This window comes from Photinus pyralis, unplaced genomic scaffold (genome assembly GCF_008802855.1).
Source record: "Photinus pyralis isolate 1611_PpyrPB1 unplaced genomic scaffold, Ppyr1.3 Ppyr1.4_LG3b, whole genome shotgun sequence".
NCBI classification, from domain to species: Eukaryota; Metazoa; Arthropoda; class Insecta; order Coleoptera; family Lampyridae; genus Photinus; species Photinus pyralis.
Window position 1 is genome coordinate 6116969 of NW_022170510.1, and position 25358 is coordinate 6142326.

Consider the following 25358-nt stretch of genomic DNA (forward strand, 5'->3'; position numbering starts at 1 on the left):
TTCCGTAAACATTGGTATATTATTTTTGTACAAAGATTAGAAACCTGCTCTTAGGTTTGTCGCTGGTTTTTACCGGCTAAGCAGACAAGCGACTTTTGTTGTTTGTGTCATGTGGAACATAAATCAATATTATATGAACTCTTTTTATGTTCATAGTTTTAAAATATTGAAATCAACTGCTATATGATAAACTTAATAGAAAACAAAATTTATATTCGTAAGTATAACAATACGTGGATTAAAAGGGTGTTGCCATGCACAACACGCGAAAGTTTCAATGTATGAATTTAAAGAGCTAGAACAAAAAATGTTTTAAAGACGATAGTACATACTTAAAGCGAACCTAATAAACCAAAGCCCATTAATGACAACTAACAGTGTCTTTTTTTGTTCACCTGAAAAAGGGAGCTTTCTGGAAATGAACCTCGTTCTGCTTATTACTAAAACCACATTTGAAAATACCCTTGCATTAATATGTTAGAGAGGACATGTTAAGTGACATTTAACGTGAATGGATTCGTATCCATTATTTCTTCTGCACGAATTAATACCTGACTGAAACGTGAACGAAAAGATCGCATTTGCCTTTGATGTAACACACTGAAAAAGGGTCGCAACACTTGAATTCACTGTTATTCATCGGATTTTATAACTTACCACTCAGAGAATTTAATCTTAACAGGAGATTATATGCTACCGTAATGCGAAGTAATACTTAATTAGAGGGCTGCCAGTAAGGGCGCAGCGTACTGACTGATGATAATGACTAGCTTATATACCCTTTGATGAGATATGTGGGCTATAATAACCGAAAGGTTAATATGTTCACGCGTGAATTATTAAATTTCCGTCTTTGTCCGGTTCTTAAGGATATAGGTACATGCCTACCAAAGGAATCTTCCTTTCTCTTGAACTGGCGTTTTAATGAGAATCCAGTGCCAATGATGTCCAATAATTTTTTATTTTTCCGTTTATGGGATACCTCAACATAAAGAAACTTCTTCAGTGTAAGTTAATTATTTATTATACCACATCTTGGTTTGCAAATAAGAGGCATAAAACTCTCGTAATGGATGATTAAAGTGCTGCTACTCTAACATTTACACCTTCTTTAAATTTAAACAGCACCTGTTTAATAAAGTAGTACATTAAACCAAACACTTCGTAACCTAATATTCGCATTATAACTGATAGGTTAATTAGTGTAAAGCACTTTTTGTAGGCCACGGAAAGAAACAATTCTATTTAAACTTAATTTAAATTTCATAAAAGTAATTTTAGTTGCAAATTACTTTGAAATTGAATTTTCGTAGGTTAGAAACACTAAAATAACGCTAACACCATTTGTGTGACTTATTTTTTAGCTTTTTTACCTTGCAAATTGGAGCTTATAATTAAAAACCGTTTTATCAAGATTTGTAATTATGCAAAGATTGTCGACAATGAATGGTGGTTTTTCTTTTAATACCCGTAGCTTAGAAAATGAGATTTAGGTAATAATGACCGCGAAGATGGTTGTTAATTTCCGCTTGCTGAAATTTTCATGTTGGCCTTTTTAGCATGAATGTCAAAAACAAAGCTCTATTATTAATCAAATACAATAAACTATTGTATAATCCATCAATTTAATAGGAAAATCATAAGCGAAAGTGAACAGATTAAAACGTTCTAGCTTCAATCGTTAACTTTTAAATTAATTTTGAAAACGGTTCACAATCGAACCAAAATCCACTCAAAGTATACGAGGAGAACACATTTTTAATAAAAGAGTGGGTATCACATGAGAAAATCTTATTAGGTGCTTATAGCATATTTGGATCAGTTAACTAAACTCCTTCAAATGTGGAAATGCTGCTATGAGAAAGTCCAAGCATGGTCATTTACATTCAGGCCGGCTTCATTGCGTTGAAAATAGACCCAATTGCGCTAAAGGAAAATCATCTAAAACTTCTTTTACATTTTCGAAATCCTCCGCAAATTAAACACAACCGCTTCGGATGGTGAAAAAGATTGCAAACCGGTATTAAATCATAGACAGTTTTAAATGTACTACCTATTTTTTGTCAGTAAGAAGTTATTTACGTTTTACCGCTCATATGAAAGAAAATCATAAACGAATCGATCGCCAAATTAAAATATAAATTATATAATCATGGACGCTGAACAATTGCCCTGCGCATTTTTTATAAAGTAAGAAAAAAGATGTACACAAAGTTATGGCGAAACGACTTCAAAATGATATATGGCCCTTTGTATCATAATTTTCCGTTTCTTGTCGTTAATTATCTTTGAGTTATGATTATGACCCAAACTTTTGTTTGTCTTTTTGAAATCATGATTTTATTTAAGAGGGCGCTTTTCAAATGTTTTTGCGATATTATACTAGTCTATAATTATTTATTTCAGCACGATGGTGCAAATTGTAAATTGTGTTCTTTTCTCTTTTCATTTTTTGAGGTATTACAAGTAGCAGGCAATGAAAACAATAATGGTGATGCACAGGTTTTTTTCATGTATCAATTGTTTCCATGGGTCACTACCACACTGTTAGAAATAAATAAAGTGTTCATAGGGCAGGATAGACACGCCTAGTAAGAGAGGACACATTATTTAGGGTGACAAGTCGTCCAAGCATTATGGGAGTATGTCCATCGCTAAAACACCTATTTATATTAGTAGGAGTGTATAGGAAAGAAAACAAAACAAAAATTAGATGTTTATTTAAATCTGGGGTCGTAACCTTATTTCCTATTGATCAGGGATATTGACCGAAGCACAAATTCAATACAGTATAAACGATACTTACTTACTTTGCGATAAGAGACAGGTAATTGCTTCCGGTATTTTCAGCATTAATTTGTAATAAACATTTACATAGTGTTTTGACCTAGGTTTTGACACTTTTTTATTTGTTATAGACATTTACTGCTTATAATAGCAATGGAAGAATCTGATTTCGCTTCCCTGATCTCGACGACTTATTGTAAACCATTCAAAAGTATAAAGAATATGGAAATTGGTGGAAAAATACCGAATTACTAATATCAGCGTGATTGGTACCAAGTTTGGAGATCGAATTATGATCGGATTCAAGGTGGCGGGTCCAAAATAACATCCAAGATGGCGGATGGAGCCAGACATGCAGCGGGTCCAATGGCGGATTTAGAATAGTGACTAAGAAAGTGACGGGCGGATCCAAGGGGAGGGACGTAGAGAATTCTGTTCGATTCTAATTGACTGTGAGGTCACTTCCTGCCCCAGAACGATTATAGATTTTCTACTTAGGCCAACATACCTGCTTAGCGCCATATTGGAACCTTCTTGAAAATTTTTAGAACCTTTATTGGACCTTTGGAACGATTTAGGTTCTTCAGATTTCCTAGAATTTTCTTAGAACCTCTAGAACCCTTCTTAGGGTCTTTGGAAAATTTACAACCTTTAGAACTATTCACGGATGTATAATATAGAGAGGTGATCCGGCGAGCTATGTTTTCGGTGCAAACAAACGGCGATTGAGTGTGGTCTGTGTGCGAGGGAGAGGCAGCGACAGAGACAGACAACTAGCTTGGCGCGAAATCACTTGTGCATTTATACTGCATTGCGCCAGTGATATACGGTCGCACTTCCTTAAACTTGTGTATGGGCTTTTTTTGCAACTTTTTACAATGGCACGAAGGTATTGTTTTGCACCTGGATGTCACAGTGGATATAGCGGAAGTTCAGAGAAAGTATCCTTATTTAAAGTGCCTAAAAACAAATTAGAAGAGTGGAGTCAACGTATTCCCCGAGCGGATAAAAAATTAACGATTAATGACGCTTTGTGCGAAAATAGTATATTGTTTTATAAGGAGTAAAAGTGTGACTTTTTGTGGCAAGTCTGAATGTTTGACGGCCGAACGTAGTGAGGCCGACAATTTCAGACGCGCCACAAAAAGTGCTTTTACTCCGAATAAAACATACAATTTTTTCCGCAAACGCTGTTCAAACGATAGAATTAAGGGAGTATTCCTAAAAAGATTGCAGCGCATCTGTTAAATGTTGAAAAATTTAAAACTAGATTGCTGTGGTTTGCGGTTGTTATGGTGAAAGAAAATTTTGACAATTCAACAAATTAATTATCGGGAACATTCAAAGCCCTTTTGAACTGTGCGTTTTTGGTAAGTACCCGAGTATCAAGTAGATAAAGTAGTAAAAGATATTGACCAATTTTTCTTGCAGGTTACATATTATGTCGGATTCCGAACTTAACTGTACGCCGCCAGACGTTCTTGCAATTGCCAAGACAGCTACGAACGATTTAATTCCAACGAAGTCAAGTAGAGTTTATAATCATGCTTATGAAAGATTTCTCACATGGTGCAATGAGAAAAACATTACAAACTATTCTGAAAATGTGCTACTAGCTTATTTTTGTGAATTGGCAACCAATCTAAAAATGAAGAGTTCAACAATGTGGTCTCAATATTCCATGATAAAAGCATTATTAAATCTTAAACATGGATTAGATATTAGCAAATATATGAAGCTACGTGCTTATTTGAAAAAGCAGAATGAAGGCTATACTCCCAAAAAATCAAAGGTATTCACAAAGGAACAGTTTGAAGATTTTTTAAACAATGCACCTGATGAGCAATATTTGGGGATTAAGGTTAGTTATAAAATACTTACCTAGGTATACCTGCATAAATACATTAAAGTTTTAAAATAATATATGCTATTTTCAGGTTGTTTTAGTAATAGGCGTATCAGGAGCATGTAGGTGCGATGAAATGGTGAATATGACAATAGACAATATAGAGGATTTAGGATCTGTTATTCATATAAAGATTCCTGATAGCAAAACTAAAAAGCCACGATCGTTTACAATTATTGGTGAAAAATACATAAATCTTTATAGAAAATATACTTCCTTGCGCCCCCCCGCTATGGAAAGCCGTCGATTTTTCTTGAAATTTCAAAACGGAAAATGTTATCGCATGGTCATGGGAATTCATACAATTAGTAATGTACCCAAAACAGTAGCAACTTTTTTAAAACTACCGGATTCAAAACTTTACACGGGCCATGCTTTAAGAAGAACTTCAGCTACATTGCTGGTGAATGGAGGAGCTGATATCACTTGTTTAAAGCGGCATGGAGGTTGGAGGTCGAGCACTGTGGCTGAAGGATACCTAGAAGATTCTTTGTCTAATAAAAAAGAAACCGCGAAAAAGATCTTAATGCCAAATTCTTCGTCATTGGGCCTGAATGCAGCTTCCGATGAGCGAAATTCGGTGGACGTTGATTTAACAGATATGTTGAAACGAGTAAGAAGTCAAAGGAAATGTTATTGGCTAACTCATTCAACTCTACACAAAATTCTATTGAATTAGAAGTCAATAAATCAGGAAGTGTGTTAAATTTGTGCGGTGCAACTCTAAATAATTGTAATTTCACAATTAATATGTAATTATCGCTAATAAATCTCCAAAGTTCAACTACCTGATGATATTTACTGTCTGTCATGTCACTTTTTTCTCCGGCCGTGAGCGTACAAAAAAGTACTTTTTTGTACGCTCACGGCCGGAGAAAAAAGTGGAGTCTGTGAAATCAAACTTCAACATTAAGAACTGACATTAATAAAGTCGTCATTTTTTTACGTTTGCGGAAAAACATTTTTTTAAAGACGATGTCATACGTGAAGTCGTCACAGAAACATATTCAGTAAGTTTTTTAAATTCAGGAAGTAAATACCAGTTCCGCAGGTCGCCATGAATTACCTACTGTAGGAATGTTATTTTTGTTCTGTTTAGTATGCACTGAAAATCCCGCGCTTGAGAGAAAATGCAGTACCATCTATTTGGCCTAATTGTCCAACCTATTTGTCGAAAAAGCCGGTAAAGAAAAGGAGGGTAATCGAACGAGGCGAATGTACATATGACCTGAAACGTAAAAAAAATAATGAATTAGGTGCCAATGAAGGTAGGTATTTGTCAAATTCTTGCCCAGAAACAGAGTTCTGTTTTTAGTGCATTTTCAGAAAAAACTGAAATGCACTATTAGGCTCGGAATGTCTGTCTGCCTGTCTCTCTGTCTGTCTGTCTGTCTGTCTGTCTGTCTGTCTGTCCGATATTTTATATCTCCGGAACGGTAAGTGCTAGAGGCTTGGTTGAGGTGCCGTTAGATAGGTCTCGGCGAGTTATTGAGCAGTACGGAGCCCGTATGTCTGTCCGTATGCCCGTTTGTCTGATATTTATATAAACATGACTGAAAATGCACTTAAAATCCCTGTCCAAAGTTAAGCTTTCGCCAATTTTTTCTTTTTTGATGGGTCTTTTAATCATTTGTGGGAATGTTAAAAACTTAAATTGCATTGCCTAAGTTATTCCACTGATTTCTAATTTCCTTTTAGTTGAAAAGATATACGAAGGCAATAACTCAGAATATAATAAATCTTGGTTAGTCACAATATTCGATAGTTTGTCGAAGAATAACGTTACCTTGCCGTCTGCGTCGTGGACCTTACAATTCCATAAAGACATTATAGCACTTTTTAAAACAGATGTTGTAGAAAATGATATCGTAATTTCAAAGAAAATTGTGCTGTGTAAATCTTTTATAAACTTCTTCATTTTTCAACATTTGCATGTCCGTTTAACTGAAGATTCAAATAGTAAGATTAATTCGATTGCTGATTTTGAAAAAATGTTGATTGATTTTGATCTACTCCCTATATGTTACGGATTAATAATAATAATCGGAGATAGCATAGACTTCAGCAGGACACGATATCACAAAGATGAATTTTCTAAAAGCGTGAGACATGGAAATTGTAGTTACCTGTTGAATACTACCGATGAACGTTTATTCAAAGGAGTGAACTACTGTTGTTTGTGTAAAAATGCCAAAAAAGCAATCGCTTATTAAAAAAAAAAAGTCACAAAGGTCACCATGTCGAGACGAGACCGCTTTTTGAAAAATTCAGCCAACTGTCGTAAACGTGAACGAAGACTGCATTATAGACTAATTCAAGCAAGGAAGGAGTTACAAGAAGCTAAAGCGAAAATGAAAACCCTGAATGAAGAAGAAGTGCAGAAAAAAATTGATCAGATGGAAAATTTACCTTCCGCTCAAAAAATGTTACTGATGGAATGCATTAAGATGGCTAGGTACAAAAAGAAAACGTCTAGGCGTTATTCTTCTAGTTGGTTACTTATGTGTTTACTTCTTCATATTAAAAGCCCAAAATCGTACGCTTTTTTAAGAAAAAATGAAATCGTACCTCTTCCCGTTGTGTCAACGGTGCGTACATATTTGTCGCGAGTAAGACTCAAATGTGGACTTGACGAAGAATTTTTCCAAGCATTTAAGATGAAAATACAAGAAAAAAATAAATTTGCAAGGCAAGGTATGTTGATATTTGATGAGATGTCGGTGCGCGTTAATATTCAGCTAAATGTAAAAAATCTTAAATTAATTGGAGCAGAAGATTTCGGCGCAGAACATGAAAATACATCAAAAACAGTCACTGGCCAACAGGCTGACCATGCTTTAGTATTTATGTGGTCATCATTAGCTGATAATTTTACCCAACCAATAGCAGTGTATGCTACTAAGGGTCCCACGAAAGGAAGCTGCCTTGCACAGTTAGTATTAGAAATTATAAAAAAATTGGAGAATTGTGGAGCGGAAGTTCATGGCACGGTTTGTGATGGTGCATCAACAAATAGGAAGATGTGGATGGAATTTGGAATTTCAGGGAAGTTGTCCAACACAACTAATAAAGTTATTCATCCAGTGGATGATTCAAGAGACCTATATTTTTTCTCCGATACCCCTCATCTTATAAAGTGCATAAGAAACCGATTTTTGAACAACAACGCTCTAATAGTATGTATTTGTTATGAAAATGTATACCATATCTACCTAAATTATGATTTTTAGACGCCTGAAGGTGGAATACTTTGGGAGTATTATAAAATTCTACTACAACTAGATCAAACACAAAGTAACAACACAAGAGTGTGTCCAAAAATAACCGAAATGCATATAAATCCAAACGGTTTTATGAAAATGAGAGTAAAACTTGCAACTCAGGTATCAATTTCACATATCTACATACTTTTACAATATTATTAGGTAGTGATAGGTATATGTCATAATTTCCTTTTGTTTTAGATTTTTAGTAATTCTGTTGCCGAAGGTCTCATCCATTATCAGAGGCGTTGTGATAGACTTAAAAATGCCGATTGTACAATTTCATTTACCAGGAGAATCAATAATTTATTCGATGTTTTGAACAGCCGTCGTAGTGGTGAAGGCATTATCAGTGGAAGTAAAGATTTTGAAGTAATTCTAACAAATTTTTAAAAAGGGGATGCATTTAATCTATATGTGTATAGGTACTTCGAGAGAATTTAAATTTTATTAACCATTGGGAGAATATGGTAGTTGAGAAAAAAATTACAAAAGATCATTTTTTATCAAGCTCCACTGCTGAAGGTCTTCGTGTGACTATTTCATCTACTATGGATTTGTGCAATTATCTTCTGAAAACGCGAACATTCAGTTATGTGCTTACTAGCAAAATGAATCAAGATCCCTTAGAGGTACAGGTTTTTTGCTTGATTGTGTACGTAGGTAATGTATTTAAATTGCAGCGTTTTTTTGGAACAATTAGACAAGCTGGTTGTGATAATGATCACCCTACAATGGTGACGTTTATGCATGTATATCGTTTATTATCGACTTATAAGCTGCTGAAACCTCCAAAATTTGGCAATTGCACGAATGACGAAGACGAATCACAAAACACGGTGCTGTCTATTACAAATTTTAAAGCTATCTTTTGTGACAATGACTCTGCTAACAAAGCTCAGCATATTGAAAAAATCAAGGGTAAATTAGATGGGCTTCTTGAAGGAGAATTTTGGGAGGATTCTGAAGACACCGTGGCACCTATTTACGATGTCGATATACCTGAAACACTAGATTGCATTATTTATTACTTAACTGGTTTTATTTGTAAAAAGCTATATCGAGAATCAAGCTGCAAATTTTGTCGGGAGCTGCTGTATAATCCCAAACCTACTCATGTTTTAGCTCCCGAAGCTGAGTTAGTTGAATTAAAATCTCGAGGATGGCTGAATCATCCCAATAAACCTATTCATAATTTATTAAAGAAGTTAGAAAGTGTGATGTTTAAACATATCGACTCTGTTGATGTCTTCGACAATACACTGGAAGATTTTTTTTCAGTTCACGAAAACAAACTAATACAATTTCAGTGTCAAGAACATCGGGACGATGTAATAGCTAAAGCGGTTTATTACTATACCTGCATGCGAGTTAAACAATATTACAGACAAGAGCAAGGAAAACATAGAAAGATGTCTGCAATAAATAAGAAAAAATCAAAGTTACAAATTTCATAAGTGCATATTGTTTTAGAAAATAAATATTTAGTTTCTGTATTACACTGAATTCTTAGCATAAAAAATAATGTTTTCCGGTCCTTGTAAAGAAAAACCTACCAACTGACGTGATTTCAAATTGTAAATCTTTAACTGCCGCGCCCGAGGCCGCGCCAATCTAGTTGTCTGTCCTTGTCTAACTTAGCAGACGACATAAATGAACCACGCGATGAGCGGCCGCCGGATCACCTCTCTATATTATACATCCGTGGAACTATTACAGCGCATACAGTCGTCGTGGAACCTTTTAGATTTGTAATGGAAACTTTTTGGTATCTTTCTCGGTAACGTTTTAGAAGACTCTGTTAGATGGTCTTCTTTTTTCTTACCGTCCCTACTGTGGTAGGAATTTAGTTAACATTTTTGCAAAATTGGTAAGATGGTCATGATTCCTTTGTACTGTAACTTTTGACACAATTGTCGATGCAACAAGTTTGTCAATAAAGGGGGTGCCCTCCTTTCTGCCCTTCTAAGTAAAATTGAAAATTCTTTAACAAAATAAATAAATAAAATTGTTAGACAAATCGCGTTGGGCGTAGTTTTTTCAAACGGTAAACTTCTGTGTTTAAATTGTAAGCAAGATTCTTGTTAATATTATAGAATTTGTTATTAACAGGGTTTATAAATTATTACGAACTTTTTCCACCACCAAAAGGAGACTTTTCACTAAATCCCAATTTTACTTTACTTGTTTTACTGTTTTTTGGATACAGATGTTTAGACCAATTTCAGTATTACAAATGCAAAGTACACAGATCAGTCCCTCATGGGCTTCGCCAGCACTGAAATAACTATACTGAATTTGCTCTTTATGGCAAAGAAAATATACTGGCGCGCTTAATTGATTGGTCCTTGGTCGAAATACGGTTGTTTTAAATTATGTTACTAAACCGTGCAAATCCACTTCGATCGATTATATAATTCTTTCTTGTAGTTCAATAAACTGACATATATGAATCTAATTCAAACCCCGGACAGACGGATGACACCGATTTTCGGAACTAATTATGAGGTCGCTGTGTATTATACAATTCACTGACGTATATCCAAAACGACTGCTTTTCCATAAACTATTTATGTACAATTCCACCAGTCATACAATCTATTAGGAAATTCGCCCCTCTAATTTTTGACCCTGTAGACTTTCTATGATATGTTTGACCCTTACATAAATCCCAAAAATCCTAAATCTCTATAAAATTCTACAGAAATTTACAGCTACCGTTACAAGGATGAAGAATGATCTAAAAATAAACGAAAATATTTGTGGGTTGAACAAATTCCAGAAGGTGCCAAACTCCAAAGAGCCTTACGAAAAGTAACAGAAGAACATTGAACGGTTATACAGAGACCGCAAAGGAAACAATGGGGCTTTTGTTTCAATCACACATTCCGGGATCAAAGACCTCGCTCAAAATGACGCGGGCGAATCAATTATTCTGGAACCACTTCTCAGGTGGACCAGAGGAGATTGGGTTTTGGCTCGAGATAGTGAACCTAACGAGGCAGTGAAGTCTTTCCGTCCGTATAAATCCCAAGGGATGGATGGGTCCTGCTCTACAAGGCCTCGACCCGCTAGCCTTCACGCTATGTATGTTACTAAGGGCAAGTTTTGTCCTGGAATACACACCTATGGTGCGAAGGGACGTAAAAGTCGTATTCATATCGATACCTGGGCTAGAATCATACACCCAAGCCAAAATGTTTAGACCCATCAGTCTAACGTCTTTCTCCTAAAATTAGTGAAGAAACTTATTGAACATGAGGGATGAGGTGCGAGGCGCTATTCTGTAAGGAGGTAACTCTAGCTGAGTTTTTAGATATGGAGAGGGCGTTTGACAATATCACTCTGGAAGGTGTGGTAAAATAAGACCTTTATCCAGAAGAACATACAGATACTTAGCAAGGTGCACCGCAGAGATTGCCTTGAAATTACGTGGGAAATAATAGCGACCCTTACGGAAGGTATAGAGACCCTCTTGAACTTACCGCGAGTACACCTAGTAATTAGGGCAGTGGCACTCAGAGGGGCATACTGTAACGGGATTTCCCTGTACAGAAATGTGATAAATTGTGTAGGGTATATTTATGTATGCATGTAACCTTAACTGTACGGGTATTTGTATTTTAGCATGGAAAGGAATTTATTTCATTTACTTTGACCTGATTTGGTATAATATTTAATCGCGAGAAAGCTAAAAGGGAATTAGCAATGTAAACTCAAAATCGCTTTAAGTATGTGTATTCAGGAGAAGGTAATTAAATGAGTCATTGTAAACTATCCGCAAGGAGAGTTGTGTAAATACGTCTATTTCGTGCCGAAGTTGATTTGACAAAAGCTTGTAGAACGGATGCAGAAACATTATAAACGTTTCGTCGTGGTAAGATAGGCGGAAATTAATTATAATGATACTAAGAGAGAGGGTATAAATACAAGTGAATTCGCGCTCGGAAAGGAAGTGTTTCTACCAGTGTCTCCTGGCGATATTTAAAGGCTAACATTATACCGAGAACCCGGTACCATCTACATAGAGCCCTAGCAACGCCAGGAGAAAATTATAACAGCATTTTTGGGAACAAGGTACTCGAGAATTTCCACATCGGAAGACGACGAAACAATTCTATTAACGGAGAAGTAATTTTCCTTTAGTACCCAGCGGTTCATTTGACATTGTGTTGGTTTCACATACGATTATAAATAAAGTTTGAGTATTTCCTACCAATGTGAAGTATGATTTTACGTAGTCTAACCATTTACCCTACAGGATCGCTTCGCATCAATTCCCTATTTATTAAAATGTGCTCTCTTACAGTAAAGGCGATATGAAAATAAGAACCGTTAACCTTTAATAAACATATTTGACTTTTTATTTAATCCTTTACCTTTTATCCTTGAGGCCAGAAGAGGGTTATTGACCGACGAACAGCCGCGTCATATTAATAATATAGTTACACAACAAGAAACACTCCTAATTTAATCAACCAGAAGAAGTAGGAGACTTTGTAACAACCATTACAATACTTGCCAAGGGTCAATGGGGAGGAGGGATTGGGGCATAGATGAAATCTAAAGATAAAACCCTCAGTATGATAACTGAGAGAATAACCAAAAAAATTTGTCTTAAAAAACTGTTTAAGACGATAATTTCCGCTCGATACGACTGGAAGGATAATTCCAATAAGGTAAGGTGAATGGAATCATGTATTACATAGATGGCTCAAAAACTACAAAGGAGTGTACGGAAGCAATAAACGGAGCTGAATATCTGTATATTGGAAAAAAAGTAACTGTGCTCCAAGCCCCAGGTAAATGCAACTGACGGCAGCTTCTCAACTATATAAAGAGAACCTAACCAAAACTAAAATCTTTGTCTCAGTGGGATTGCATATAACACAGCCAAAGAGGAGATTCAGGAAAAAGTCACGAAAGAGCACTGCAGATATTGGGCGAAAATTCCTAGACACAAAAACCGGATAATTTGAGAAAGGCTGAAGACCGCTTTAATGGGAATTGACTTTCAAAAATTTACGAGTTTTAAAGGTGTTTACCTCTAAGCGCTATACCCCCTACATGCACTCTATAATAATTTTTAGAAATATTCTGTCCCCTCCCTTCATGTACTCAATAAGCATTCGTCGATTACACTAATTGCTTTCAAATGAAAGTTTAATGTAAAAGTGGCATATTCATTGTCACAAAGTAAAACTTTTCGAAAGGGTGTAGAATATTGCACACGTTTGCATACTACGGCGAGCGAAGTATTCAGATTAGGTACTGTCTGGATTTCCAGGAAATATGAGGTACATATATAAAAAAACTTCTAACGTCTAACTGTTGGCTATTATCGATTGATTACTGTTCACTATATAAAAATACGATCAACTTCCTGCGGGAGTATTTCATATACCTATACATTATCGGACCTTAATTTGAAACAAAAAGTAACATCATTTCAGTTTTAGTCTTTTTATAGATTTTATATTTAGCAAAAAGGTTGAATGAGAAAATGTGTAGGAGTAAAACTCCCATTCAATGAAAGTTAAAACCTCTGAGTCCTTTCTAAGTAATACGCTTTGCTGAATTTAAAAACTTCGATAATTACATTCCCGTAGCAAGTGAGATAATCACGTCCAAAATTATAACAAGTTTCTGTTATAAAAATAGAAAATCTTACCTTCTAAAATCTCTGCTCCAACAGGCGTAGATAACGGGGTTCATACATGAGTTTATCCACCCTAACCATGTAACCACTGCCGAGACAATTTCCTCGTGCCATATACACTCCATACAAAATCCAGAAAGTAAGTTTACCACAAAAAACGGTAACCAGCACACCACAAACACCCCCATCACTATCCCCAAAGTTTTCGCGGCTTTCTTCTCTTTAGCGAACTTTGCCAGCTTACGACTGAGCGAAAAGTTTTTCCCGTATCTATTGGAAGCGATCCGAGATAAGCCGTTGTTTTGCAACGCCGTCAAGGGCTCATCCTCCGGAGTACTGTAAAGGTGTCTAGGGTCAGAAGTGGGCAATTTGCACGTGCCCCCTCTGTGTATCCTTAACGTAAGTTCGAGTTCTCCTGATCCTAGTAGAACCTGTTTGGTTCCTAAACGTAACGAGCGCGTCTGCATCACTGCGGCGCGGTAAATCCGATAATAGGTAAAAACCATCACGAATAAGGGTAGGTAAAATGAAATTGTCGATGAAAATATTAAATAACCCAAATGTTCGGTAAAGGGACACTTATAAGCGGGTATCGGTTCGGTTCGCACTGCGCGCCACCACGCGATTGCCGGAAACGAAATTGCACTTGAACATATCCATACCGCAGCAATTAAAAGTGCGGATCGGATACGAGTCATTCTCATCGGATACGCTATTGGATCCGTTATTGCCCAATAACGATCCAATGATATAACACATAAGTTTAGTATCGACGCCGTACTGAACAGGACGTCGAGCGATCTCCAAACGTCGCACCAGTCCGGACCAAAAAACCACGTATGCTCCAGTACTTCATAAAGGGCACTAAAAGGCATCACTACGAGCCCCACTAAACAGTCAGCGACCGCCAACGAAGTAATGAAGTAATTAGTCGCAGTGTGTAGGTATCGCTCACGTATTACGGCTAGTATCACTAACATGTTTCCAAAAACAGTCGCAATTGGAAAGACTAGTAAAAGAGACACGATTAACGCACGATCTTGTATCAAGGCACTCCAGTGCTCCCATGCATCCTTTTCTAAGTCTGTTGAATTGGTCCAGAGAGTACCGTTTACGTCCGTAAAATTTAAGTTGTCGTCATCAGTTGCTGCTGAATACAGCAGCTCTGTGCCGTTCATCGCTTCTTTTGACTCATAACATGGATGCACCCTGAAATGAAAAAAAAATTAATTAAGATTCGAGTCATTATACTCAAGAATATGTGGCGGCCATTAACGAAAATCGATAGATCCTAGAAAAACAAGATAGGTGGTTGTCTAGGTGAAACAAATTTAATAATTAATAATTGGCATTCTGTTTATTATGACTTTCGGCTTAAGAAAGGCAGCTCAAACTTTTCAAAGACATATTAATTTAGTGTTAGCAGATTTTGATTTTTGTTTTTGTTATATTGATGACATTTTAATTTGTTCTTCTTCTCCTGAAGAGCATTTATTTCACCTTGAAAAAGTGTTTCAGCGTCTTAAAGAATTCAAAATTATTGTCAATCCTGCAAAATGTGTTTTAGGCGCTGATCAGGTAGAATATTTAGGCCACCTTATATCAGCTGATGGTAGCTCGCCGCTCCCTGGCAAAGTATCTGCAATCCTCAAATTTCCGAAACCGACCATCGTCAAGGACTTACGTCGTTTCCTAGGCATGGTAAATTTCTATCGGAGATTTATGGAGAATGCTGCTGAAATCCAGGCTCCTTTGAACGATTACCTGAAGAACAGCTGTAAAAACGACAAAACGGCTATTATATGGTCATCCAAAGCTGAAATGTCTTTCGAACGATGCAAGAAAGATCTGGCGAACTGTGCTTTTCTAGCACATCCAATCGAAGATACAACACTCGCGCTGACAACCGACGCTTCAGATTTCTCCATCGGCGCAGTCCTGGAACAGTGCAACAATAGTAGATAAAGGGTCGCTTGTGCCAGACAGTCCCATGACGCGCCAGACAGTGTTGTTCAAGCGTACGTTTCCACGACGCGCTTTTGATTAGGTGTCGGCGACCTCCACGTTTGGCGTCTGACTTTCGGCATTGATTGTCTAAAACGAGCTTTCCTACCAGAAGACATGTCAGAGATAAAAAATGAAAAAACTGCATCCGAAGATCATTCCCCTCTTTTAACAACTCGACTACGAAAAAAAACGAAACCGCTTGTACGTTTCCGCGACTACAACAATTAGGTAGTCACTGAGGGGGGAGTACTGTGGCGACCATTAACGAAACTCAATAGATCCTAGAAAAACAAGATAGGTCTAGGTGATAAAAATTTAATAATTAATAATGAGCATTCTGTTTATATTTCAAAATAAAAAATAGTTCCTTTTCCTGTATTTTGTAATAAAACGCTACAAATACATAACCTACATCGAAAAATATACACCTGGAGACGTATTATTCCTGTTTAACTGCAAGTATTGCCTAACCTTGTGGAGGTTGATGCTTCTGATTTTACTTACGCTACTTGTGTCGCTACGAAGAATATACCAGACCCCAATTTGGCTACGTTACTTTTGTAACTCCGAAGATTCATTTCTGTTAGTGTGATTAGGTTGTGTTCTTTTGATTTGTTTGTTATACGTGATATTTAGTTATTTGCACATTGTAAATTAGTTTTTGAAGTTACCGAGGCTTAGTCCCAAACAGATATCTACGATTTTTTGTTACGTAAATTTGTGTCACTCCGAAGGATTTATTCGTGTTACCTTATTCACATTTTAAATTAGATTACTTCGTTGTTGTATAGAAACTTAGTTATTTGTGCATTGTACAGTAGTTTTTTTAAGTTAACGTTACGTTTATGCTTTTATTTTACCGATTTGTAAGGACAATTCGTTGTCGATCAAAATTTTGCTTTTGTTTAGTTAACGTAAATTGAATTATTGATTCTTATTGAGTATTCATTACGGTTTCAGTATACGATTTACACTAGTGTCAGACGTTAGACATTGCTACCCCTACAATTATTGTTTTAGTCTCTCCGAGAGTCTCTTTCGGTAAGTATATAAGAACGCCCTTATACTATCAGTTGCATCGTGCGAGCATCTTTATAGATATAAACAAAAAGTGAGCTTCCAGTTTTAAAAATTTAACAAACTGGCACAATGTTTGGTTTGCCCCACGATTCAATTTAACCGTTATGGTTTGTGTGTGGACTTGACAAAGATTTACGTACAATAAATCGAAATGTTGGAAGATCTAATTTTTAACAACATATAGCTCAATTCCGTGAAAAAGAAGAAAAAGAGAAAAAAGAGGGCCAATTAAAAATAATCCTTAAACATGGAACGGTTTTAAAGCGAATTGGGAGTCGGGGCATAATATAAAGTGTGAGAAGAATCAGATAAAACTACCTACTATATACAGGAGGTGGAGGTAAATAAAATCACCAAAGAAGACCAAATTAAATAGCCACTAAACGCGCTGGGCGAAGAAGCTAAGGTAATGGTCGAGTTATAGCATAAGTTACTGCATAACAGAAGCTGAGATGAGGAAAATATTCAATGCAATATACCCCTGAGGAAGCAGAGTGGTGTACTGGTGGCATAGAAGAGCTTCGCGGAACATGTGTCCTAGAGGGGCGAATGGTTGCCAGAGCGAAGAAGCCCGGAAGCCCCTTGAAGTTGTTTCAAGGGATCTAGATAACATACCTACCAAAAGGGCGATCAACGACGGCAAAAAAAGCGCTGTGTGATGAACTTGAAAAGGGCGTTTAGAGGTAGAGATTGGCGGGTAAACTCAACAAGAAAGGGTACCCCTTAGGGTGGAATGATGAAGTTTATATTGACTAGCTCTTCCCCAAGCGTGAGGCTCTCGAACCAGTTGAGAGGGAAAACAGTGAATTTGAGGAAGTAGTAACAACGGCACGGAAACTTCCGAATAACAAGGCGCCTGGGCCAGATATTGTCTCGTCCCTAGTGGCAGTACCCGGTAGTATGAAAGCAGTGCAGGCTTGCACTGATCGCAAAGACCAAGGATACATATTGGGGGATTAGTTTTCTTGATTTCACTGGAAAAATCTTTGAAAAAATAAAAATAGGCTCGCAGAGAAACAATATGCCTTCCGAAAAGGAAGGTTAACGATAGACGCGATAAAACCCTGCACAACATAAGGGAGAAAACCAACGGTGAAACGCGCAGGATAAGGGGGGCGTGTCTGATGACATCACTCGATGTCAGGAATGCCTTCAATACCATGTCGCACCAGGACATCTAAACGATGGAAGATATGGAGATACCAACATATCTTCTACTAAACACCACAAGGAGGTGAGTAAGATGTTGCTATTATTGATTAAACTATACAAATAATTATTAACCACGACTGCGGGGGCCTTGTTCATACTAGTATAACGATTCACATTTTCATAGATATTGCGAAAAACAATTGTAAAACTAATTCTTCCAGGAAATTCAGTTATTGTTTAAACAATATTAAAAAAAATTCCTGAAATTGAGATGTTTCTGATTTAGAATAGTATTAAAAAACACGTATTTAAAAAAAGTTGATCAAAATCCGAGCTGTTGCTGAGAATTGAGAAGTTAAAACCTTCGTTGACTCGACTATGGGCCAGCTTCCTGAAAATCTATAGTGTCCTTCCTCCATGTCCAAAGTGCCCGTACATCAAATTTCAACAGGATCGGACACTTTTAAAAATAGTTATAGCGCACACGGACGGACGGACGGACGGACAATACAAAACTATAAAGGATCGGAGAATCCTTAATAACAACATTGCTGTGTTTATTTCGTCTGGCAGGATGAAATTTTCAGAAATCTTAATTAAGATCGACAAGGGCGGTCTTTTTTTATGTAATTAACATTTGTAGTTAATTTTGTTTGGTTTTTAGCTGTTATCAAATGTAAATATTAACAGGTGGATGTGATTTATCGCCTTGTCTGTATAGTTAAGAAATATTAAATTTTATTTTTCCTAGAATTTAATTTTGGGTTTATCTCTTAATGTCTGATAACAAATTGATTTAAGTATTAAAATTATTCGACCTCAATTTTTTGGTCTATTATCGTACGTTGAGGGGATAGTCTTTGTTGTCAACTGTGTATGATTGGTTGTTATAATTTTCACTTTCGGAAGAAGGGTTTCGCCGTAAATAGGACATTAACAAGAAAAGCGTCGCTTTTAGCCACAGTCAACGCATAACTACGTTTTTTTTTAAATCTAAAACAGTTTTTTTCTTTCGTTCAGAGCAGAGTTACATATTTCGTTGAAGAATTTATTTCGTTTTGAAGTTTGAAGTTTTGGCCATCTAAGGTGCTGCAAGGAGATGCGTTTGTCGGCGTTTCATAAGTGTGTTTTCAACGTGGCTCAGTTTTTTTTATTGGATTTTATTGGAACGTCCTGGTCTACTCGGAAAGAAGAAGCTGCGATTACTCGAGGTCCTTGGTGTAACGTGTGTTCATTGAAAATTGTTTTTGTGAAATATGTAAGGATACCTGTTATTTAGATATTCCAATTACCGGACAAGTAATGTAAGTAGTCTTAATTTTAGTCTATTTGTAATAATTGTTTGTATTTGTGTACCATTTTCCTTTTTTTTTGGTGTTAAGATTAAATCGCACTTTTGTAATTTTCATATTAATTTCCGTGTGTTTCAATTATAACGACGTCTTTTTTAATATACCTGTGTTTTTATTGGATGCTTGACCAAGGTGGATTTTAATTATTCAAAATTTTGAAGTTCAGTTTGGAGTTTAAGGTAATTTGGTCTGACCCACTATCTGTTAGAAGTTAACAGGTTAACTGAAAGCAGAGTCGAACCTCTCCTCTGTGCTGGGGAGAAGTTTTGTGCCGTGCTAATAAGTAAAGGGAAAGAGCTAGCTAGGTTTTTGTTTTGGTGTTTTGTGTACGGTCTTTCTGGCCTACGGACCAGTGCACACAGCAACATACTTGAAATTTCTATAAATATTCATAACTGCACCATTTTATTAAATGAAAGTTTTATCCCAATTTCTATCCCCAACAATGGGGGATTAAACTGTCGTAAGTGCAAAAATTATATTGGCTGCTAGATGGCTGCCTGCTGTAACGGTCTGGAAAACCGGCATCTTTCTATCTATACAATGCAATAAAGAAAGTATAAACATAGACCCAAGATTACAAAAACACTCTCAAATCATAAAGGTGGTTCGCTGGACGGTAAATACCAATATTATTTTATTATACTACTCTTAGCTTTTCTCTTAGATCATTTTTATGACCGTATGTCCTCAAACTAAAATGTAGGATACAATGGCGCAAAGTGGACGTTCAAACACCTTACTAAGTGCACAAAAAAAACAAATCAATGGTTCAAATCACTACTGGATATTCATCTTAGCACTGATGGAATGTCGTACTTGTCGTGAACAATTACTAAAAACGACAAACCCTTTGAGCTCACCGTGTGTTTTATAAACGAATTTAACCTGCTTTATGCTAATTGCTAATTATACACTTACATGACACTTCAAGTTGATCTCGTTCATTTAAGTTAGTATACATTAGCGTCTTATGCATGTATAATGAGTAAATATACCTACTAAAATTTTCACTTAAGGTAAATATCTTAACTACCTATATATCTAAAACTTAAGCAAACGAAACGAATTGTCTGCAAACTTAAACGCACCTTGCCAAACATTTAATTGAGGAAGATGCTTAATTAACAGTCACTTACTATTGCAAACACAAACAAAAGTATTTTTCACTTACGTAAATAGGGTGTGCTTGAATTTGGTTATGGCGCGCTGTGAATTATGCGTTAATCTATTTGTTTGCATGTGTTTACTGCACGTTGTAGATGTATACAGGCGGTACCGATGATTGTGCTCACAAGCCTTCACTTAGCACTATGTAGATTACGTTAGTTACTGCAGAAGTTTACGAACAATAACGCCCTTGCGGTCTCCAGTGTAACCTAGAAACGACTTCTCCTATCTTGAAAATTATGTTTGGGAAGATAAATAAATTTTTTGAATTAAAATTTTAGAGAATGGCCGTTTAGCTTAATTAAAAGTCATTTAAACTTTGTAACCTTTTTAAAAATAACACAGACTCTACTCATTTCATGAAAGCGTCCCATCCCACGCCGAGTTTCTCTATTTTAAATAAGGAGTTTTAAGAGTGGATTTTTAATCTATGATAAAGTACCCTGATAATTCTTACATTTAAATGTAGGAAGTGTTTCTCGGATAAATTAGCATTCAGACATTACTAAGACTTGCAAAATCGCTCACTTGTTTCTGATGGACCCTTTCGTCTAAAGATAAATTTGTCACGATCCAATAATTACGACAAAAATTAAGTAGCGTATAAAATCGATCAAGATTGTCTCGAATTCTCTAGGAACACCACTCTTGAAATTTAAATTGAAAACTTTTTTTTCTATACAACTGCCTACTACGAGCGGAACATCCTCCAACCACAACAATTGATTTGTGGCTCAACATTTTCGCGGTTTCTGAACTTATTTGAAAAGCAAGATTCCAAAATTGAACGTGCGTATCCTGAGTTGAGTTATAACCCTAGCCGCCTGGTGAGGCAAGAACAAATCAGAATAAATCGCGATCAAAAATTGCCGATTTCATTCATAAAGCACCATTTTTCGGAGTTAAACGCGTTTCTCGTCGAAGAAGGACATGAAGACATATTTACAGACCCTACTTTCCCGTACTTTCCTGGAGACTAGTGATAGTCTTCTACCTTGCCAGTGGAGTAAAAGAGAACAACCGCAGTGATATTTTAATCAATTTTCTGACTAATTCTGCAAAGTTTTATATATATGTTCAATTAATCACCGCCATGAAAAACGACACGCATCCAACGTCCCTTCGGGATGGCTACCTAAAGGGCATTAAAAGCAAAATCTTAATAACTTTCTCGTGGCATAAAGGCATGAATAAAATGGACAGTTTTAAAGATCAGTGGTGCATTGGCGAAGTGCTTTGCAGTGTTAATCGGGGTGGAGAGTTAAAGTGGGGCGGAGTGTTGGATTTGTAAACACGTAAATAGTAACGTTCTGTATGTAGGGGAAAAAAATTTTTAGGTTAGGTTCAACCCCTCGTTGGTTTTATTTGTAGTAGACACAACGTTTTAATAAAATAATAATAAACTTTCCTGGAGACATTAATTCCAATTAGTGCGTTTAAAAACATTGTTGGCTATTTCACCATAGGACGGGTTGAAACACTACAGGTCAGATTTACAGTTTTTCATTAGTGGCGAATTAGCGATAACCGGAAAATAATATCTTAAAGAGGTTCCTGTGACCAAAGTCACTGACATAGAATTTTTTTTATTTATTTTGCCTTTATTTTTGAGTGGGCGGGGTTTCAGCCAAGGCTGCTCTACCAACCCAACCCACTATACATTTACAAATATCCATGCGCGAACTCGCATTCGAACCAAGGACCCTTAGCACTACAATCCAGCTTTAACTGAACTGCGCCACATGAGCCGTCATTTCGTGGTGCAAAAACCTGAGAAAGGTAAGATTCCAAAATTGAGCGTGCGTGGGGGGGGGGGCAAGAACCAATCAGATTAATTCGTGATCAAAAATGGCCGATTTCATTAATAAAGCGCCATATTGAGGCATTAATTCATTAAGAAAGGATAGGTAGGGATTAATCCGGAGAAGATTTTAGAAAGACATTTGGCTTTGAGCCTGGGGTGCGTAGCGCTCAATCCGAGTAATCAAGCGATAAGAATTAGGGTTCGAATGTGGTAGAAATCAAGTCCAATTGGGTTTTTGTTACCCCGAGAATGTCGAGAATTTGATAAAAGAAGTAAAGTTTGTTTTTTCGGGCATTTGTTTTGAGCCGTATTAGCGCTCAAGTGGAAGTGGGATTTTCTGCGAATCGCGAGCCGGTAGTTAAAGGTATCCGCACACATTTTATTTCGGTAAGTTATCAGTGTTATTTTTGCTGTTTCGCGTGCGAGGATTGCGTGCAGTTCGTAGTAAATGAACCGGTAAATAGCGGAAAATTTAGTTAATTGACTTCTAAAAAAACTCACTAGTCACTGTACGTTTAATTGGATTACGGTATTAATAAATGACATTATGAACGGACATCTCCTGATAGTAGACAATAAAAAACCACAACTAGTTAATTCCCACGAAATTTCATAACGCGCCCATCTCTAAGATAGGTCAACAACTGTCCTACGTTAGGTCCACAGTACATCATTAAACTAGAGGGCATTCTAGAAGGTATCATTTCTACACGGAGGGCTTTTCCGGTCATGTATGACATGGAAGTTACCAATCCCAAGGAACATTTCAGAGGTACTGTAAGCCTTTACTGTGTTACCTTTATTTTGTATAAAATCAACTGGTACCTTTTAAGAACTTTGAGTATGAGAAATAAGTATATTTTTTGAATTGGTATTAATAATTTGAACAATTTTTTTTTGTTTAAGTCTTAAGAAACTGTAATTGGCTATTCAAAGCCCTATGCTCTTTTGTAAATAATTATACTTAGGAACCCATCAGCAAGGATTTAGTTTTTTATGTAATGTTTAGTTAGCGGGAATTTTCATGTAAGTGGGTTCAAATTTATTAGTCATAAGATTTTGCAAGAAAGTCGATCGTATGGTTAATTTTTCATGGTTCAACCAATAGGAGTAGTTAGGAAAGAGCGTGGTCACAACTAAGTAAAAATAGTCAATTTATGAAGAGAAAAGGTGTAAAGTGATGTGGAAGGTGACTCTAAACTTGTTTTTTTGTCACTATATTGATTTCCTTTACCACATTTGCGTATTTATTGGCTGCTATCAAGGAAGTCGCAGTTTTGATTTTCAGGTAGAAGGTTTTTTGCAGAAAAAAACCCTTTTATTGCAACCCCCTTTGCAAATACCACGTCATTTTGTGTTCTACCTGGAGGTGCGCGAATTTGTTTGTTGGTCCATTATGCATTACATCAGGTAAAAGAGTCATGATCGGTTTATATACAGAGCTCGATTCGATCCAATTTTAAATACATTAATTTTAATTAAACTAACAGAAACTTAGTGAAGCTTATTTGAAATTATAGTACATCTGCTATTGATAATTACGGATTGAATCAAAACAAAGTGGCAATACTTTTAATCTTAAAGCATAGAATTGGAATGTTCAATATTCCATTTCGAAAAAGGGGCTCAATACCTATATCCTGTAAAATTCGCGCCATAGTATGCACATTTGAAATATAGTCCCAAAAAAAATCGCCAAGGAAAATTTGATTCAAAGGGAGTTAGCCCTCAAAGAAACTCGCCTTTGAACTATACCTAGGGTGGGTTCCCTAGGGCCGTAGACCTTGATCGCGAGGTCTTCTAAGAATATTTATCGTGGCGATTTAACTTGCATTGAAAATTAAGGGACCGAAAGAATATCCGCGGACTCTTCGGAAGTGAATTTACCACATACTATGGGGCTCACTACTTGGGAACATTAAAATGCGTACAATTTCTAAGCAAACTCCCTTTTTCGTCGGACATCGTACCCAAGTGATGAATTGTTACATGTTTGTTGAATAGTTATTTATTATACAAGACATTAATGGGATATTTTAACCATTGCGTGAAAGATGATAATTAACGACGTTTACGAAATGGATAGTTTCCCTTTATCGTCGTGTAATACAAAGCTTTAAATTGTAGTAGACGCCACATAAATCATTGTAAAGCTTCTGACAATCCTGAACTTAATTTAGACGTCAAAAATAGCAAGCTTGGGTTCTGCCATCGCGGTCGTTTCCAGAGAAACAGCAGTGTCATATATTCTGAACTTCGTTTGATTTCGTGACCCGCGTCTCATTTGAAATAAGAAAGACAGATTCCATTAGAATGTATAATCATCTGTTTCACTTCAGTTACCCTTACGGTTAAAGATCGACTTAGCGTACCCATTCATGTCAATTTAACATCTGCTGTAAAATAAACTAATTGAATTAAATTGTTTTCAAATCAGACCTGAAACCCATAACGCAAATTTAGGTGACAACTAAATTTTTTCATACCTACTTTGTAATAAATCTACTAGATTCATGCCACAATTAAAAACTTTCTAATGCATTTTGTACGCTATAGTCATAAATGCCTTATAAGTAATAAGTATGTATGTATTGGTCAATCTGTTGCTACAATGAGCTTTCGTAATGTAAGATGCTTTCCGATTCGGCTAGAAATTAAAGGTAAAAATTTAGAATCATCTCAATTAGTGAATAGTGTTGACGGCTAGAGTAAGAGTAATTTAAAAGGTCATTTCGTGACATTAAATCTTCCGCACAACTTTGACCTACTAACTTACTAACTTACGTCAGACAATGTAAACAGGTGGTTTGATTAATTTAGGCTATCTAGGGACTAAGGAATGGGTGGCTTGCCAGGTTAACTTTGTACCGCATTCAGTAATAATGGGCGGACTGATGGCACGCTATGCTATTATTAGCCAAATAGCTATTTGTTGTCTTTACAGAAAGCTTGAATTACACGTTTCAATTTTAAGGACCTGCTAAGTTCTTAAAAGACTGATGTCAATTATAAAATAAATGGCCACATATAACTTCATTTCAGTTACTCAATTTGCATACATGTATCGAAATTATATTTCAAATGATGCAATATTGTGGAGAATAATTCATTTTAATCAATCATTGTGCCTTTACAAATACTGAAAATTAATTCAATCTTTAAAAAATGGATACAAACA

At 36.3% G+C, this 25358-nt stretch overlaps 2 protein-coding genes and 1 long non-coding RNA gene across 3 annotated transcripts in view; 2 read left to right on the forward strand and 1 right to left on the reverse strand.

Moving 5' to 3' along the window:
- Positions 1 to 2808: 2808 nt before the first annotated feature.
- LOC116167053 lies at positions 2809 to 6042 on the forward strand. The gene is made up of 5 exons (XM_031482289.1): positions 2809 to 2827; positions 2919 to 4648; positions 4725 to 5306; positions 5793 to 5961; positions 6020 to 6042. Exons 2-5 carry the CDS (start codon positions 4229 to 4231, stop codon positions 6040 to 6042), a joined length of 1194 nt encoding a protein of 397 aa, XP_031338149.1. The 5' UTR covers positions 2809 to 2827; positions 2919 to 4228.
- Positions 6043 to 10114: 4072 nt separating this feature from the next.
- Positions 10115 to 11725, forward strand: LOC116167485. Its single transcript, XR_004144550.1, has 3 exons — positions 10115 to 11225; positions 11273 to 11527; positions 11584 to 11725. It is a non-coding gene; the product is annotated as an uncharacterized LOC116167485 (long non-coding RNA).
- Positions 11726 to 13623: 1898 nt separating this feature from the next.
- LOC116167179 (dopamine receptor 2) overlaps positions 13624 to 25358 on the reverse strand; it is a 76251-nt gene continuing 64516 nt past the window's right edge. Inside the window, exon 2 of the mRNA XM_031482436.1 lies at positions 13624 to 14824. Coding sequence (XP_031338296.1) covers positions 13624 to 14793 — 1170 coding nt within the window. The 5' untranslated portion in view covers positions 14794 to 14824. The remainder of the gene's footprint in view (positions 14825 to 25358) is intronic.

Coding starts and splice junctions, on each gene's coding strand:
- LOC116167053 (XM_031482289.1), top strand. CDS start 4,229: ATGTCGGATTCCGAACTTAACTGTACGCCGCCAGACGTTCTTGCAATT. Junction 4,649..4,724: donor AGCAATATTTGGGGATTAAG/GTTAGTTATAAA, acceptor TGCTATTTTCAG/GTTGTTTTAGTAATAGGCGT. Junction 5,962..6,019: donor TGAATTAGGTGCCAATGAAG/GTAGGTATTTGT, acceptor GTGCATTTTCAG/AAAAAACTGAAATGCACTAT.